This window comes from Chenopodium album, chromosome 25, assembly GCF_948465745.1.
Source record: "Chenopodium album chromosome 25, dcCheAlbu1.1, whole genome shotgun sequence".
In the NCBI taxonomy this organism is placed as follows: Eukaryota; Viridiplantae; Streptophyta; class Magnoliopsida; order Caryophyllales; family Amaranthaceae; genus Chenopodium; species Chenopodium album.
In genome coordinates, this window is record NC_137858.1 from 2637634 (window position 1) to 2653988 (window position 16355).

General features: G+C 34.3%; 3 protein-coding genes across 3 annotated transcripts; all 3 read left to right on the forward strand.

Annotated features, from left to right (window-relative positions):
- Positions 1-499: 499 nt before the first annotated feature.
- Positions 500-5122, forward strand: LOC145614686 (uncharacterized protein At5g41620-like). The gene is made up of 3 exons (XM_081669758.1): positions 500-1056; positions 2240-2365; positions 2989-5122. Exons 1-3 carry the CDS (start codon positions 622-624, stop codon positions 4477-4479), a joined length of 2052 nt encoding a protein of 683 aa, XP_081525884.1. The 5' UTR covers positions 500-621; the 3' UTR covers positions 4480-5122.
- A 642-nt stretch (positions 5123-5764) lies between these two features.
- Positions 5765-7292, forward strand: LOC145614557 (putative mannitol dehydrogenase). The gene is made up of 4 exons (XM_081669614.1): positions 5765-5873; positions 6145-6658; positions 6745-6898; positions 6978-7292. Exons 1-4 carry the CDS (start codon positions 5848-5850, stop codon positions 7184-7186), a joined length of 903 nt encoding a protein of 300 aa, XP_081525740.1. The 5' UTR covers positions 5765-5847; the 3' UTR covers positions 7187-7292.
- Positions 7293-7768: 476 nt separating this feature from the next.
- LOC145615507 (uncharacterized) lies at positions 7769-10503 on the forward strand. Its single transcript, XM_081670583.1, has 3 exons — positions 7769-7990; positions 9256-9388; positions 10044-10503. The coding sequence occupies exons 1-3, from the start codon at positions 7827-7829 to the stop codon at positions 10098-10100; spliced, it is 354 nt and encodes a 117-aa protein (XP_081526709.1). The 5' UTR covers positions 7769-7826; the 3' UTR covers positions 10101-10503.
- The last annotated feature ends 5852 nt before the right edge of the window (positions 10504-16355 follow it).

Here is a 16355-nt window from a genome sequence, read left to right on the forward strand (position 1 = left end):
AAAATTTATGTCATAGGATTTTTAGAATTTTTTGACAGGAAGAAAGAATATTGCTATATTTTTTAAGTTCGGTGAAAGAGTTTTTTTATTTATTTATTATTTTTTTTAAAAAAAAAATAAGTAAGGAGAAGGAGTATAACCGATTCTCAACCCTCACGAAATACTTATATTTTAGGTCGGAGGAATACATATTACTCCATATTTTGTACAAATCCGTATTAAAGATCATGAAATCATGATTAATGTTATCGAATTGTGGAATCACCCTGTTTCCATTGTACGAGAAAGAATAATCGCAAATCCAATAACCAATCTACACCAAAACATTACCTACATTTTGTAGAGTTCAAACTTCAAACATTTCACGGCACGCAAGTTTTTTCACCCATGGTAGAAAATTAATAAAGTTAAAGTTAGCTTTTTTAGCCTCTTCCTATTATTCTACTCTACAATCTAGACACTACTTGCCTACTTCACTACACTACACTTAACACTTGAATTGAGATTGAATCAAGATCGCTTTTTTATTTGTTCTTGACAGTGAAAAAACATGGAAGAAGAAAGAGGAACATACTAATAAGTTTGAAAAATTGCAAATTTAAGAATAAAAAGAAGAAGAAAATGGAGGAGAGAGAAAAAGGGGGTAAAGAAAAGGAGGAATTCCTGGGATTAAAGTTGAAACAACGCGGAAGATTGGTGGGGAAAAGCAGAGGAGGGGGGAATACTACTCCACCTCCTACTTGGAAATTTGAGCCCAATTTTCAACTTAATCAACATTTACAAGAAGAAGAAGAACAACAACTAGTAGTAGAACAAGAAGAAAAATCAAATCTTTCTAATATTGTTCATAATAATAATAATACTAATTGTGGGAGTAGTTCATCTGTTACAGCAAGACAATTGGGTGCAAATTTGTGGGAAGTTTTACCACATCTTAATTCTCTTGCTAAAATGAACCGCCATCATCATAATAATCATAATAAAGCTCTGAAAAATAAGGGTTTGCAGATTCATACTGTTTTGGAGGACCCATCTGATGATGCTTCTCATGAACAGGTAATTTTTGCTTCATTATTATTATTTTTTCAATTTTGTTTTCTGGGTTTGTGTTGTTTCTTGCTGATTTTTCTGGATTTTGTTGTTTTTGTGAATTTTCTTGTTTGATATGTAAACCCTTTTGCTTATATGCTGCCTCAATTTCAATTTTTTCTGTACTGTAAGCCAGTTCATCTGTTGTTGGAAATTCTGTTGAGATGTCAATGCAAGTGGTTTAATCAATGTCATTCTAGATCAACCAAAAAAAAAAATTTGTTGCAACATCTATGTCAATGAAATTTCAACTTCTTATGTGTATGAATTTGGGAGAATGAGAGTTAAATGCTGCAAAGATGCTAGTAAAAAGAAGGGAACAATTTCCTGTATAAAGTTAGGATAAATGGAAACATTGTAGGGACTGTATCTTTTGTGCTGCAAGTATATTTTTGGGGACAGGAAGAAGCATTAATAGCCGGCTGTGCTTCTGCTGAGATAGGGAACTGTATCTTGTATGGCTGTATGCTGCAAGCATGTTTCTGGGAATGGCTGTGCTTCTTCCGAGATAGGGTGCTGTATTTCCGTATGGCGGTATGCTGCAGGCATGTTTCAGGAGACAGAAAGAAGTACAGCCAAACGGCCCAAAGGCTTGCTCGAGCACATGCGTTGCCTCTACCTAGACTTGACCCGCACGCTTTGTTTTACATCAATCTCAGTTTTGACTTATTAAATTGCCATTCAGTGACTTGTAATATCTTGCTAGATATAGTTAGAAGGATTTAACATTAAGATACATAAGGTGATAAGGGATATGTGTAGAGAGTCATCCCTTAATTATCAAGAAGCATGCTTGTAAGATCATATATAGCCTTTCTGGTGTGAAGATTTCTTTTGTATCTTACCTTAGAATCTCTATCTTCATCTTGATTGCTTAATCGCCTTATCCTGGAAGTGCAAGGCTTGGTAAGAACAAATCCCAAAATTAATTTGGTTGCATTGAGTTTCCAGATTGACTCACCTGGACAAATCATATGGCATGCCTTGCAGTTTTTTTTACCATGATCAACTCACGACATTAAATAAATTCCTATTTTTCCTATTTCAAGTTTCCAATTATGTCATGCATAGATCCCTCTATAACTTTGGGAGGTTTCTGCCAGTCTGTTTGATTGACCGGCTCATGAGATTCTTTTCGTGCTTGTTTCAGCCTGTAAGTGCGGGAAGCTTCCACAGGAATATAGCAGCATCACTTTTGCGAAACCATCGAGCAGTGAACAGGAATGGCCGTGAAATTCAACCAGTGTCTCCTGCAAGTTATAGCAGTTCTATGGAGGTAAATACGCTTTTCCCTTGGTGTGTGCGAAGAAATTGGTACTCCGTATTTGTCTATTCTTATGCAGTTATGCTACTCAGAATTCTGCTGATTATCCAATTGTATGATCTGATTTGCATTAGTGCATAGACATGGACATTTTGGTTATAACTAAGCTTGAGAGAAATCAGTGCTCACATAACACTTGTATACATACCTGTATTGTTCTCTATCTTAACATTAATAGTTTGTGAAAAACATGGCATCTGGATGCTGTTCATACATATACAAGAGCAAAAAACATGTAGTAGATCTAAAAACATGATAGTAACTGTTGTTAGTGTATATATCGAGTTAATTGTCTGATCAAATTTCCTCCAATTTTAATGTTATAAACTGTAGGGTTTCTTCATATGAAATGACATTTTCTGATCTAAATTGACCTAACTGAAGTGAATGTACTCCAAATTGGACTGATTTTCGATTGGGTTGAAGCTGAAGATAATATGCCCTTCATAGCACTTGCTGAAGTGTCGTTTCTGCAAGATTGATATGTTCTTCAGGTTTTGCTGGATATCTTTTGTAGTACTGGTTTCTTAGGTAAGTCAAATTTTCTTAAACATATTGTCTTGTTTACTGAACAGGTAACACCATACAATCCTGCTGCTACTCCTAGCATTTCTCTAGATTTCAAGGGGAGAATGGGTGATCCCAGTAACAGCCTTAAAACATCTACAGAGTTGCTCAAAGTTCTCAACCGCATCTGGTGCCTTGAGGAGCAGCACACATCAAACGTGTCACTATTAAAGGCTATGAAAACAGAGTTAGACAATGCACGAACAAGAATGAAAGACCTGCTGCGCGAGAAACAAAAGGACAGGCAGGTGATAGATGAGCTGATGAAGCAAGTTGCGGAGCATAAACATGTCAGAAGAAACATGGAGCAAGATAGAATGCAGTCCGCATTGCAATCAGTGAGACAAGAACTGGAAGACGAGAGAAAACTTAGAAAGCGTTCTGAGAGTTTGCATCGCAAGATGGCCAGAGAGGTTTCTGACATGAAATCTTCCTTCTCTAAAGCTTTGAAGGAACTAGAAAAGGAGAGAAGAGCACGAATTCTCCTGGAGGACTTATGCGATGAGTTTACAATGGGAATAAGAGACTATGAGCAGGAGCTTAGGTCTCAGAAATTCAGGAGTGAGAAGGAACAGGTTCACAGAGGACATGTTGATAGCCTTGTTCTCCATATTTCAGAGGCTTGGTTGGATGAACGGGTACAGATGAAGCTAGCAGAAGAAATGCGCAAGGATATGGAAGAAAAGGGCATGATTGTGGATAAGCTTAGGCCTGAAATAGAAACCTTCTTAAAAGCTAGGCGAACTTTGGATTCAAGAGAAGATGTTGACTTTCATAACAAAAGTTCCAAGAGTAGTGGTTTTCGTCGTCAGTCATTGGAGTCATTCCCATTAAATGAGGCTACAAGCGCTCCTCAAATTGTTGACGAAGAGGATGAAAATGACTCTACTGATAGTGAGTCAAATTGTTTTGAATTGACAAAGAATTTTGGCGGAGAGTATTCCAATGGGGTTCACACAAAAAATGTTGGTAATTTTTCTGAAGAAAGGGGTCTTGAAGAAATACAGAAGAAAGATGCAACAAAGAGAAATGGTGAATGTCAAGAGTTAAGTAATAATGGCCGTAGTTTATCTAGCTTGCAGGCACGGTTTGAGAAACACATGGCTCGGATGACGTTAAGTAATGGACACACCCTGAACGATAACCAAGAGGCTGTAATAGAAGAAGGTTTACTGGAAAGGAGGAGTAAACGATTTGGGAATCGGGCAGGAAATTCAAGTCGTATGCCAGATAATCTGTTAAGGAATAACTCTTCATCAATAGAGGGAGAGAGAATTCATCCCGAGAGTGAATTACCAGATGGTCATTTCTTGTTAGCAGATCTTGCTAGTCCTGTGAAGAATTGGGAATCCAAAATCCTTTCACAAGACCACGAAATCTCTGAGTCTTCTTCGATATGGCCTAGGAGCAGTAAGGAAAACACGTTGAAGGCTAGGCTTCTAGAAGCAAGGGTGGAGGGGCGAAACATGCAATCAAAGGTTTCCAAAGGTGCAACTTAACAAGCTAGGTTCTGTTATCATCTTTCTTCCTCGCTACTGGCTGATGATCGGGTTAATGACATTCAGATTGACGACAAATGATTTTAATTCTCTGGAGGAAAATCTGCATTGTGAATATTTGGGATGATTCTGGCAGAAAAATGTGCAACACTTTGGCAAGAAAGTTTTTACACAAATCTTCATCCTGTGAGCAAACTACAAAGGAGAATAGATTCGGGCAAGGCACCGCCTGTCTTTTCTTTGTTAGTTAACCTGAGTAAGACTCAAAAATAAACAATCAACGTAGTTGTAACAATATTGATGGGGAATAGAGAGAAATTGAGATGAAATTAAGTCTAAATCTCATTGAACTGTATTTTGCTATCACTGCTTTAAAGATGAACAAGTGTTGCAGCTGAAGCATTTGAAAAAAAAAGTATAGCAATGACTTTGTGTCTCAAGGAATGTCCTGTGATCCAACACGAAGCGTCTGCTCTGCATCAATTGGCAGGGATCTTTGAACTGTGTCATCTAGGTGCCAATGAGGTTTATCTTTAGCTATGATTATAAGACTGAAGTTCTGTTCTGTGTATGTTATGTAAACTGTTAATTTTACAAGCAATTATTCTAACTTTTTATATATTTCAAAAAAAGACTAATTAAATACTCAATTCTAATAGTTAAATGTGTGTCTACTGTACATCTTTTAACAGCCAAAAGTTAGCCTAATGAATCCATTTTTGACTAATTGTTTAGTGTTATGTCCATATGTTAGACTAGCACACCTTCATACCATGGACTATGGCGGTATCGCCTGTGTTTAGGTAAAAAAGACTCCATCATGTATGACATTTTATATCCTTGATGATAACGTTATCACTTACCTCAGTTATGAAGGCTTTTTGGTTTTTGACTCATGCTGATACTACTGCTATTTAAAGTTTTACTTGTTCATCAATCAATCACAAGGTATTCCACTTATAAAAGGGGGAACTTCACCTGGGATGTTACATTGTGACTTGAAATTTTCATAATTTTGAGATTTTACTAATTTTACGGAGTATTATACTTCATACAGTTATTTAAAATGTCTAGCATGTATGAATCTGTAGTTGATCAGCAGCAACAGCAGGCTTATGGATGGGCAGCTCGTGATTCATCAGGCGTCCTTTCTCCCTTTGATTTTTCTAGGAGGTTGTAATAATTTGATTTTTTTTTTGTGTGTTCGCCCTTTTTTTTTCGATTGAACTTCTTGTAATCTGTTGAGCTTTAACTAATGTCAGACTAACATTTTGGTTCAGGGCCAATGGAGAAAATGATATCACTGTCAAAATATTGTATTGTGGTATTTGTCATACTGATCTTCACTTTGTTAGAAATGATCATGGAATGTCCAAGTATCCACTTATCCCCGGGTATGATTGTTGCATTCTTATACGATCAATAAATCTAAATTTCGCTCCATGAGGGATAGTAGCAGATTTATTTAGATATGAATGCATATAGATAGCTGTGATTATCATGTGATCTAGTTAAGCATTTCCTATTTGTAGTAATTTGATACAAGCATATCTTAGTTCTTTCTTATTCTTGTGGAGGATACCGGGAATTACACCACTATACACTAAAGAACAGGTTGATAACAAGATAAGGCATCTAACTGGATCCTGCTTTTATTGATTGTAGACATGAGATGGTAGGAACAGTTGCTACTACTGGAGCCAAGGTAACAAAATTCAAAGTAGGGGACAAAGTTGGGGTAGGAACCAAGGTTGGTTCCTGTCGTTCGTGTGATAGTTGTGGCAAGCGTCTTGAGAATTACTGTCCCGAAATGATCTTAACATATGGATCCACTTACTTCGATGGCACCCCTACATATGGAGGCTACTCTGATATAATAGTGGTAGATGAGCATTTTGCTGTTCGCATTCCTGAGAACATGGCACTTGATGCTACTGCCCCTCTTTTATGTGCTGGCATCACTGTTTACAGCCCTTTTAAGTACTTTGAGCTTGACATTCCTGGACTCCATGTTGGCGTTGTTGGCCTTGGTGGTCTAGGACACTTGGCTTTGAAATTCGCCAAGGCATTTGGTGCTAAGGTCACGGTCATTAGCACCTCACCTAACAAAAAGGAGGAAGCTATCAATCGTCTTGGTGCTGATTCATTTCTGGTCAGCCGCGACCCTCAGCAATTGCAGGTAACTTTCATCATATGTATGCATACTTGATTCAAATTTTTTGTGTCAATATTGACCTCAGTTACTTGTACGTTGTATTTGTATAGGCTTCTGTTGGGACAATGGATGGCATAATTGATACAGTCTCGGCAACTCATCCTCTCTTACCATTGATTTCTCTGCTGAAGACTCATGGAAAGTTGATCATGGTTGGGGCTCCAAGCAGACCTCTTGAGTTGCCAATCACCCCTCTGCTTATGGGTATGCATGATCAAGTTTCAGCTAATGAAGTGTTATGTAACAGAAATACATGATTGGTTTTTGTGGTTGTATATGACAGGTAGGAAGATCGTAGCTGGAAGTTGTGCCGGAAGCATGAAAGAGACACAGGAAATGATCGATTTTGCTGCTAAGCATGATATTACAGCAGAGATTGAGGTTGTTCCAGTGGAATATGTTAACACGGCCATGGAGCGTCTACTCAAAGCAGACGTTAGGTATCGTTTTGTCATCGACATTGGCAACACACTGAAAGCTACACAACGATAAATTCATTTTACATACTGATCTTAAGCTGTGGTTTGATTAAATTCAAGTCTTGGCTAGTACGGAGTATTTTTCTATGTAGAACCATTAATGTTAATTGCAAATATACTGCCTCATGCCCTCATCAATGTACGATGCAATGTGATTATTGCATATTTTATTGAATAAAAGTTCATTCATTCTCATAGTAAAAATAAAGTTACCTACTGTTTATACAAAAATTACGTGTAATGAAAAAAAAACAATTATAAATTTATAATTTATAAATGTGTGCTCTTCTCTATTTCTAATCATATCACTAAGGGGGCGTTTGGTTCTCCGAATATCACTTTATAGCTTAAACACATGGTGTTAAGCATCAATTTCCAATCCGATACTACTTTAACCCCATTCTTGATTCCAAACCCATTCTACTATGCTAACAAAACGTCGCGTTAGGATTGTTCATAGGTCTAAAACATAATCAAACCAAAAACCAAAATTTTGATAATTTAAGACTCGAAAATAGGACAAGACCGAAAAAACTAGTCCAAAACCCGTACTAGACCGGTTATAGACGAAATAAGTTGACAAAAACCGAGCTTTTTTAAAAAAGAATGCAAAATCTTGAAATCTCTGAAATATAATTGGTTCGGTGGGAAAGATGGGAGGAGTGGTGTTCAAATGGGTGATGCAGATGCACAAGGATGTACCCAGAGCTGCCAAATTCTACTCCGATGGCTTGGGTTTCACCATTAATGTCTGCACTCCTCGTTGGGCCGAACTCAGCTCTGACTCCTTCAAGCTTGCTCTCTTGCACTCTTCCAGGTTTCCTTCTTTCTTCTGCTAATCTTTAACCCAGAAAGATTAAAGCTTTGATTGATTTTCCGTCAATTTTGCTGTGAAATTGCACCAGAATTCAGACTAAATATTTTGGGTTTCTGATTGATTTTATTTGGGGTGATGATTAAGGGTTTTCTTCTTTGTTTTGATGGCTTAATTGATTGTGTTCAATTTGATCATTGTAATTTATATTATTTGTTCTTGATAAGGTTAATTTATTAGATGAGAAGAACCCCAATAAACTACTTGCAGCAAGAAAGTCAATATTTTTAGTTCTCTTATTTCAACTTTCAAAACTTGGTAAAATTTAATGATGAAGTTGTCTTTTTCTTTTTGCCTTATTGGACTAGGGTTTGATTCAGTTAGATTGACTGGTTTTTTCAACTTTGCTAAGCCTGCGTCGAAGAATCCGATTGTTTGAGATGTAGTGCAGTTAGATTGTCTCCAATGTTTGATATCAGAATTGTGTTATTTGTATATTAAAGTAGCATGTAAGAGGCAGATGTTGGGTTCTTGAGCAACAAAACACTAAATTACTAGATGTTGCTGTAAGGGCCTGTTCTCATTGACTAAACTTAGCTGAACCGAACTGAGCTGAGCCGAACTGAAATGAATATTTTATAAGAGAAGGAAATTAGGAGCTGAACTGAACTGAACTGAATTTCAACGTAAGAGAACAGGGCCTAAATTTTATACTTCAAATGTTTGATTAAGTTCACAGTAGTGTTAACTAAATCACTAAGCCCTTATGAAATATGATCCTGAAAATGCGAATTTGTATGTGTGATGGGCACACTTTTGGACTAACTTAACAAAACTTGGACACAAATTGTGTTCCCATACAACCATACCCATTCTCATGCCACAAATTAGGTAACACAATAACACGAGGTCATAATTTTTAATGTAACAATCATTTCCTTATTGGAAGTAATCATTCATCAATGAATTATCTTCGATGGAGAACTGTGGTTGAATGGCTTTATGATCAGAGCATCATTAGTTGCTACACATCCAATATATGATAGTAATTTAGTTGAACTTCTTCTTTAGTGTTCAATGTCATTAAGAACATTTCTCAATGAAGAGAATCCTTCCGATAAATATAAATTCTGGATGTGACGTGGTAAGTTTGTAACTCGTAATCCATATCTTAACCTTTCTGTTTTACATAATCTGCATGACTGTGTTCTTACAAGTAAACTATCTTTTATTTGTTCAATACAATAACTGCTAATGCTGGGTTGCAGTGACCATGTCGTCCAGAAGCAATACTCTTCGCTCCTATCCTTTACAGTGACAGACATTAACAGTACAGTCATGAAATTAATGGAACTGGGAGCAGAGCTAGATGGCCCAATCAAACATGAAATCCATGGAAAGGTTAGTACTTAGTTCCTTAAAACCATTACTCTTTCTAGCTTTCTGATTATATGATTACCCATTTGATATTTGGTTTTTATGTGCTAAATGCTACATCAACCAAATATCAAACAATTGGAGTGATTTAGTTCTATTTCCTGTCAGACGTGTGATAATTTGCTTTAGATATCAGCTTGTTGCGATACTAACTGGCCAAGAACTGACTGCACTGCTTTATGTTACTCTGTCATGTCGAATTCTCAACATTTTGAGTTTTGACATGGGTATTGTCACACTCATGCAACTCTCACGTTACACTTTAATGTTAGACTAACATCATAGAATATTCTATATATTACCAAGTCTTATACTTGGATAGATACCAGCGTAGCAGCATTAGTTTGAGTCCAACTGTCCAAGAGTAACATAGGGCGTGTTAGCAGGAACTTGACACTGATGAAAAGTTGTTAAAATTTTACTTTCGATTCTCTTCTTTACCAGCATAATGCCATGGCTTATGGGCTTCAGTTGCTTCATCATGCAAATCCCCAACTGCTAAAATCCAGAAAAGATACTTGTTCCTATTGTTGGCTGTACTGTGTGCTTTGTCAATGCAATAATTTATCCTCATTTATCTTTTACATGTTTTCTTTTCTTAATCTGATTCCTTATGCAGATCGCAGCATTACGTTGTCTTGATGGCCACATGGTGGGACTTCATGAACCTGCATGAGATCAAGCAAAACTCAGTTAACTTCATTTCACATTCTTTCCAAGAGGCTTCATGGTGTGTTTTATGTATTGATTTGGGTATCAGACGAAAAGTAATGTGCATTCTTGAGCCCGTGCATCTGCATCCTGCATGTGCATCACGTTGAAAGAACTCAAGAGGCATAACTTGGTACCTTCAAATCTCACCACATTCTACCCATGCTTAGGCGCTCAGCATTAGTGTTCAGAATGGATACATCTTTTGTTGATAACGGTGTGCAGGATTTCCAAATTCGATTATTGTATTCAGACAGTGCTAACAACATGTGAAATTATTTGTTATGAACATTAAATAATTATTTTTCTGTTGCTGTAAAGATCAATTTATGTATGATCTTAAAACATGACATTCTTTTAATTTTCCGAAGTACAACTGCTAGTTTCTGTTGCAATCCAGTTACATACTACGGAGTATAATTTTTTTTCACCTTTTCATTTTCTTTTTTGGATGACCAAAAATCAATTCTTTACGATTCAACTATTGTAGTGAAGTATACGTAATTTAGGATCATTTATAACCCAGGATTTCCTGTTGGCTGTTGTATCAATAACTAGGGATTTTCTATTGTCCTCCATAAATAAAGGATGACCATGTCTCAAAGAGATACATAGCATTTAATGAAAATCTTCATAAATTACGAGTATATATACATTCGATACATGGTCTTGATTAAGAAAAAAAAAATTGATTCAAAACGAAAACATCTCGATTATATATTTATTGTGTGATTATTCTATGTTTAGAGATGAAATGATAGATTGTATAAGAGATCTCTTCCTCCAAAACTGAAAAGAATGAATGGAGGTAACATGCTGCAGCTGCTAGTTCATGAATACCCATTGAAGGTGCACAAAAGTTTGCAACCATTAGAGGGTGAGCATGAACTAGGAGCTGAAGTTTACCTTCATCTTTTTTGTTCTTGGAGTGAAGGGACCTCTTGTGTTCTTCAATCATCAATTTTTTTTTTTTTTTTTTTTTTTAACAACTTCTAATCTTGTTGCAACAATTTACCATCTTAAACTTTTTTTTTTTTTTTTTTTTTTCAGATTTCACATGATGGAGTTGTGGAGACAAGATCTTCTATTCACTTACACCTAAAATGTAACACATGATTATATTTTGGAACGGAGAGAGTAGCAATTGTTCACTCAATGACGATTAGCAATTCTTGACAAAAAGGAAAAGGACAATTAGAATTTAGAAGAAGATCTCCGATAACTAGAATTTTGGAGTATATATTGATAATTCAAGAATATGTGATACTCCGTATTTCATTGTTGTTTAGTGGTGTGCTAATAATTATTGGTTTTTGCTAATTACGATTCTCTCTTCTCGTGGTAACCAATCATACTTTCTTGAGTATTGTACTCCGTATTATTTTTTTTTTATTTTTTTTTTTGAACGGTACTCCGTATTATTTTTCTTCTGTTTTATGACTTGTATCCATCTTTATTCTATCTAGTTTAAATTTCTATAATGATGTGTTTTCTAAATTGACGCTCTTGAAAGAAGACAAATAAAGTATAGAACACTCTTAAAAAGTCTCTATATACTGTTAAAAGTATTACAAAAATAGATTCAAATGAAATCTAACCGTTGGGAGGGTGGAGCGGGAGACTACATGTATGATTTCTATGTTTGGCATGTGTCTCATTCGTGACATTACTACTTGCGGGAGTTGTCCAATAATGTCCATTATTCTAAATGGAATTCTTTATGAAAAGAGGGAGAAAAAGAAAGGATGGACAACAACAACATTACAACAAGCCACTTAATTACGACCTTATGAACTTTGTTAAATGGAACAACTAATAATAAAACAGTGAAAATAGGACCTAACCATCTAGAACTGATCTCCGATTTTGGATTAGCCCAAAAAGGGTGAATCGAATGTAACACCAAAAAAATATATAATAATAATAAAACAGTGAAAATGGATTCTATACATACTAACTAGAAAAGTTCATATTATTAACTTGTACTAACATTAATGTTTGATTATACTTCATACACTACGTGTAGTCGTATATTAATGGTCAAACTAATGTACAGCGAGTAGCAATTATGTCATGTTGAAATTTTATACAGGGATTACATTTTTAATCTTCCATGGAAAATAGTACGAGTAGGTACTCCCTATTTGAACAATTCCATAAGTTACAAATAACGAGAACATCTAGATGGTAGATACTTTGATGATGACAATAGAATGAATAGATTGCCCATCACTTTCCCTCTTCCTGCTTCTATTTACTTTTGACAATGCCACTATTTCTCCTTGTTTATTTCTTGTTTGGAGCTTTCTCTTCATTTGCATCAAACAAGAAGGGTCCTTTATCCTTTATTCCTTCGTTCAACGGTTCAACCCTCAAATATCTTCTACTTCGTAAGTGTCTAGTTTTGCATTGTTAACACAGACCAATGTTGTGCTTTATGTAAACGAATAAATGAAGGATGCATGTGTATAAATTTGTTGTATATAATCGTCTTAATATTAAAATTTAATTTATAATTATTGTTAATATAAATATTGTTGATCAAAGTTAGTCAATTTAAAATGGAGACAAAGTAAAAGCCTAGTCGAAATAACTCTGTAATAATTAATAGGTTGAATTAAAAGGAGTATTACTCCGCATTATTCATTTTTTATCAATACCTTGTATATACCATACATTAATTACAGTATCTATACGAGTTGTATACAAGTATTAATTACCAATCTATGTAATCGAAATTTTGAGCCAATAATCTTATATCAATCTATGTAAAGTGTTAGGCGACATTAGATTCCCTCTTGATTCGATAATAAGAGTAAGGGCCTGTTCTCTTACGCTGAAATTCAGTTCAGTTCAGTTCAGTTCAGTTCAGCTGAGTTCAGCTCAGTTCAGTTCAGCTCAATTCAGTTCAGTTCAGTTCAGCTCCTAATTTCCTTCTCTTATAAAATATTCATTTCAGTTCAGTTCAGTTCAGCTGAGTTCAGTTCAATTCAATTCAGTTCAGTTCAGCTGAGTTCAGTCAATGAGAACATGCCCTAATAATAATATTATAAAAAAACAATAACCAAGCAATAAAATATTATTCATAATAGTACATTTTAAACGTATACACATATAGACATATAGTGATATACTTCGTAGTTATTACTTGTCTTGCGTAAAACATCTCATGCATCACACGATAAAATAAAATCTTATTCTTATTTACGTAACACATAATAATCTATTGTAATAAATTAAAATCAAATAATTTTCATTTAAATAACACGTAATAATCCATTGTAATAGATACAAAGTAAACAAAAAAATCTCAGACAAAAAAAAATAATAAAGATAATTAGAGGGATATAATTGTTCAAAAAAATTTGCAAAGTAATTTTACATCCGTATGTACCTACGACTCATATATATATATATATATATATATATATATATATATATATATATATATATATATATATATATATATATATATATATATATATATATAATTAAAAAATATTTTAAAAATTATTTTATCCTTGTATCACTTCACCACATCAAATATTTTTGATAAGTTTATATATTTGCATTTTTTTTTGAATAAAATACTTCCTCCGTTAATGGTTATTTGCAACAAAGGGGTATTATTTGTGAGATATAAAATATTCCTTTGTTGCAAATAACCATTAACGGAGGAAGTATACTCTTTTTGATTTATAATTCTATTATTATGTATGAGTGTATTTTTTCGTTATGACACTTTACATAATTCTATTATTCTCTTTCCACATCCATCTTATTAATTTGCCGTATTTAATATAATTACTCTAAATGGTCGTGCTATACTTAAATTAGGTATGAAAAATTGAAAATAAAGAGAGAATAAAAAAGGGACAAAGAAAGGAACGTTTAAACTAATCAAGCCCACCTAATTATTCGACCATTTGTCTTCTCTTACATACAATAGCAAAGGGTGGCTAGGGTTTTCCTCACTCACTAATCGCTTCCTCTCTATATAAACCCACCACTTCCTATTCATCTTTTATAACATCATCATTTTAACTTTATTTTATTTCTCTCTTTTAAGAGAGATCATTATATTATTTCTCTCCAAGAGAGTTTATTTGTTATATAAAAATATATATACTCCCTCCGTCTCTAAAAATTGTATTCAATCGAGGGAATACTAGGTAAGATAAGAATGGTAGGTAGGAGCTCCTTTCGGTCCAAAAACAGGAAAGAAAGAGAAAGGTAGAAACATCTGCTAGTTCATGGATAACCTATGGAGTTGATTACACTTGATTATTTGAGTCAACTCCAATGGCTTTGCATGACCTTGGAGATGTTCTTTTGCCTTCTCCTTTTCTTATTTGGATTGAAGGGAGCTCCTTTTATCCTTATTTCTATCAACTTTTTTTTTTTAAAAAAAAAACTTTAATTCTATGATTTATTATTATTTTTTGTTAATTTCTTACAAGTTTCTTGGTCGAGTTTTACAGGATGTTGAAAATACATGTTGGATCTCATTCAAACATTTTTTCTTAAAATTATTTTATCATAATTGTTTTTTTTAATGTAATTATGATTTTTGATTTTATATTGTTCAAAAATGTGTAGATTTCCACTTTTTGTGATGTAATTTCAGGTGAATTTTGGAGGTACGTACTACGTATGTTCAAGCTTGTAGATTCACGAACGCAGAATTTGAAGGCCACCCTAGTCTTCTTATTGATTTTTTAATTATATCGTTAGTAAATATCTTGTAAATGGAATTATGTGTATCTGTTCAATAAAATGAATAAGATGAACGGTTCATTAAATTAATTATTTGTGATTTTTGCATTCAATTATCAATAATAATTCATTAATTCCTACGAAGTATATTATAACTTCGTATGGATGTATGATATATAAATATTGAACGTTGTTTTGACTAATTAATTGTATTATACTCTCAATGTTATATAACTAGAACATTTTTATGTTCTCAATAATGTAATGCATTTATGTACTCCGATTGAAGTAATCGAAAATATAATTATTGTTAATATCATGGGATTTAATGGTATCTTTTCAATTGAAAATGAAAGCAAATAAATGAGATAATAATTGTAGATGGACAGTAGATGTCAGAAGGGGAAATTAAAAATACGGAATATTTTGGGAGAATAAAATCCAGATTTCAAGGCCTAATTCAGACAGGAGGAGAATCAAGAATTCTTTGGATAGAATGATTTCGGCACTAGACAATCTTTGTATGTATGGTAACTAGATAATTCCCCGGTATGTATGGTAATTAAAATGTAAATATAAAATCTTTATATTCATAATAAAGTGCCAAAAAAATTGCTGCTTCTATATAAATGTTATAGGCTTGACCGGTTTATCTTTTTATGTTCATAAGCATAAGGTAAATTATATGTTTATCGCCTATACAAAGTATACCTTTCAAAATAAATACGAGTATGAGTAAATAAATAAATAACCTTTGTAATATTGAATAACGAATGGAAAATAGGAAATTGTCGTAGTAATGATTTTTTTTTTTTTTTTTTTGAGGTATGCTATATAAAAGTGGTACGGCGTACAGTACTTTAAAAAAAATGATTGTTTTTTATTACTCCCTCCGTGTTTTTTTTTTTTTTTTTTTTTTTTTTGGATTCAATGGAGGATCAAGCCAAAAGCAAAGAAAACATAACAAAGCAAATAAGCTAAAAAACAAAGAAAATAAAACTACCTAAGGAGGTACTTGACGTGGAAAGGCCACGCCTCTAGAATCCTCCTCTAAAATCCGACTAAGCTCTAACGGAATATTAAAAATGTATTCTAAGGGAGAGTCATGAAGAACTCCGCGGTTGGCCAACCAATCCGCCGCTCTATTTCCTTCTCTAAACACATGAGCCACCTTCACAGACCATCTCGAATCATTAAGTAGCTGCTGACAATAGATAATGTCGTGGATGTTCTCTCCTCTTGGCACTTCTTTCTTGCTTAAGGCTTGGATGCAAGCAATATTATCCATCTGTACTTCGAGCTTCTCAATCTGAAGGTTTCGTGCTAGTTCCAGACCTCTCGTCAGGGCCATAATCTCAGCCCGAAACGCTGTACTATAACCAAAATTCGAGTGAAAAGCTGTAACAAAAGTGCCATTGTAATCTCGAATTATTGCTCCCCCTCCTGCTGGTCCAGGGCATCCTTTAACAGCTCCATCGCAGTTTAGTGTATACCATCCATAATC

Bases quoted from the DNA above. Each gene is read 5' to 3' on its own strand.
- LOC145615507 (XM_081670583.1), top strand. From the start codon at position 7,827: ATGGGAGGAGTGGTGTTCAAATGGGTGATGCAGATGCACAAGGATGTA. The intron at 7,991-9,255 runs GTTTCCTTCTTT...GCTGGGTTGCAG, and splicing joins GCTCTCTTGCACTCTTCCAG to TGACCATGTCGTCCAGAAGC. The intron at 9,389-10,043 runs GTTAGTACTTAG...TTCCTTATGCAG, and splicing joins AACATGAAATCCATGGAAAG to ATCGCAGCATTACGTTGTCT.
- LOC145614686 (XM_081669758.1), top strand. From the start codon at position 622: ATGGAGGAGAGAGAAAAAGGGGGTAAAGAAAAGGAGGAATTCCTGGGA. The intron at 1,057-2,239 runs GTAATTTTTGCT...TGCTTGTTTCAG, and splicing joins ATGATGCTTCTCATGAACAG to CCTGTAAGTGCGGGAAGCTT. The intron at 2,366-2,988 runs GTAAATACGCTT...TTTACTGAACAG, and splicing joins GTTATAGCAGTTCTATGGAG to GTAACACCATACAATCCTGC.
- LOC145614557 (XM_081669614.1), top strand. From the start codon at position 5,848: ATGTCCAAGTATCCACTTATCCCCGG. The intron at 5,874-6,144 runs GTATGATTGTTG...TATTGATTGTAG, and splicing joins AAGTATCCACTTATCCCCGG to ACATGAGATGGTAGGAACAG. The intron at 6,659-6,744 runs GTAACTTTCATC...GTATTTGTATAG, and splicing joins GCGACCCTCAGCAATTGCAG to GCTTCTGTTGGGACAATGGA.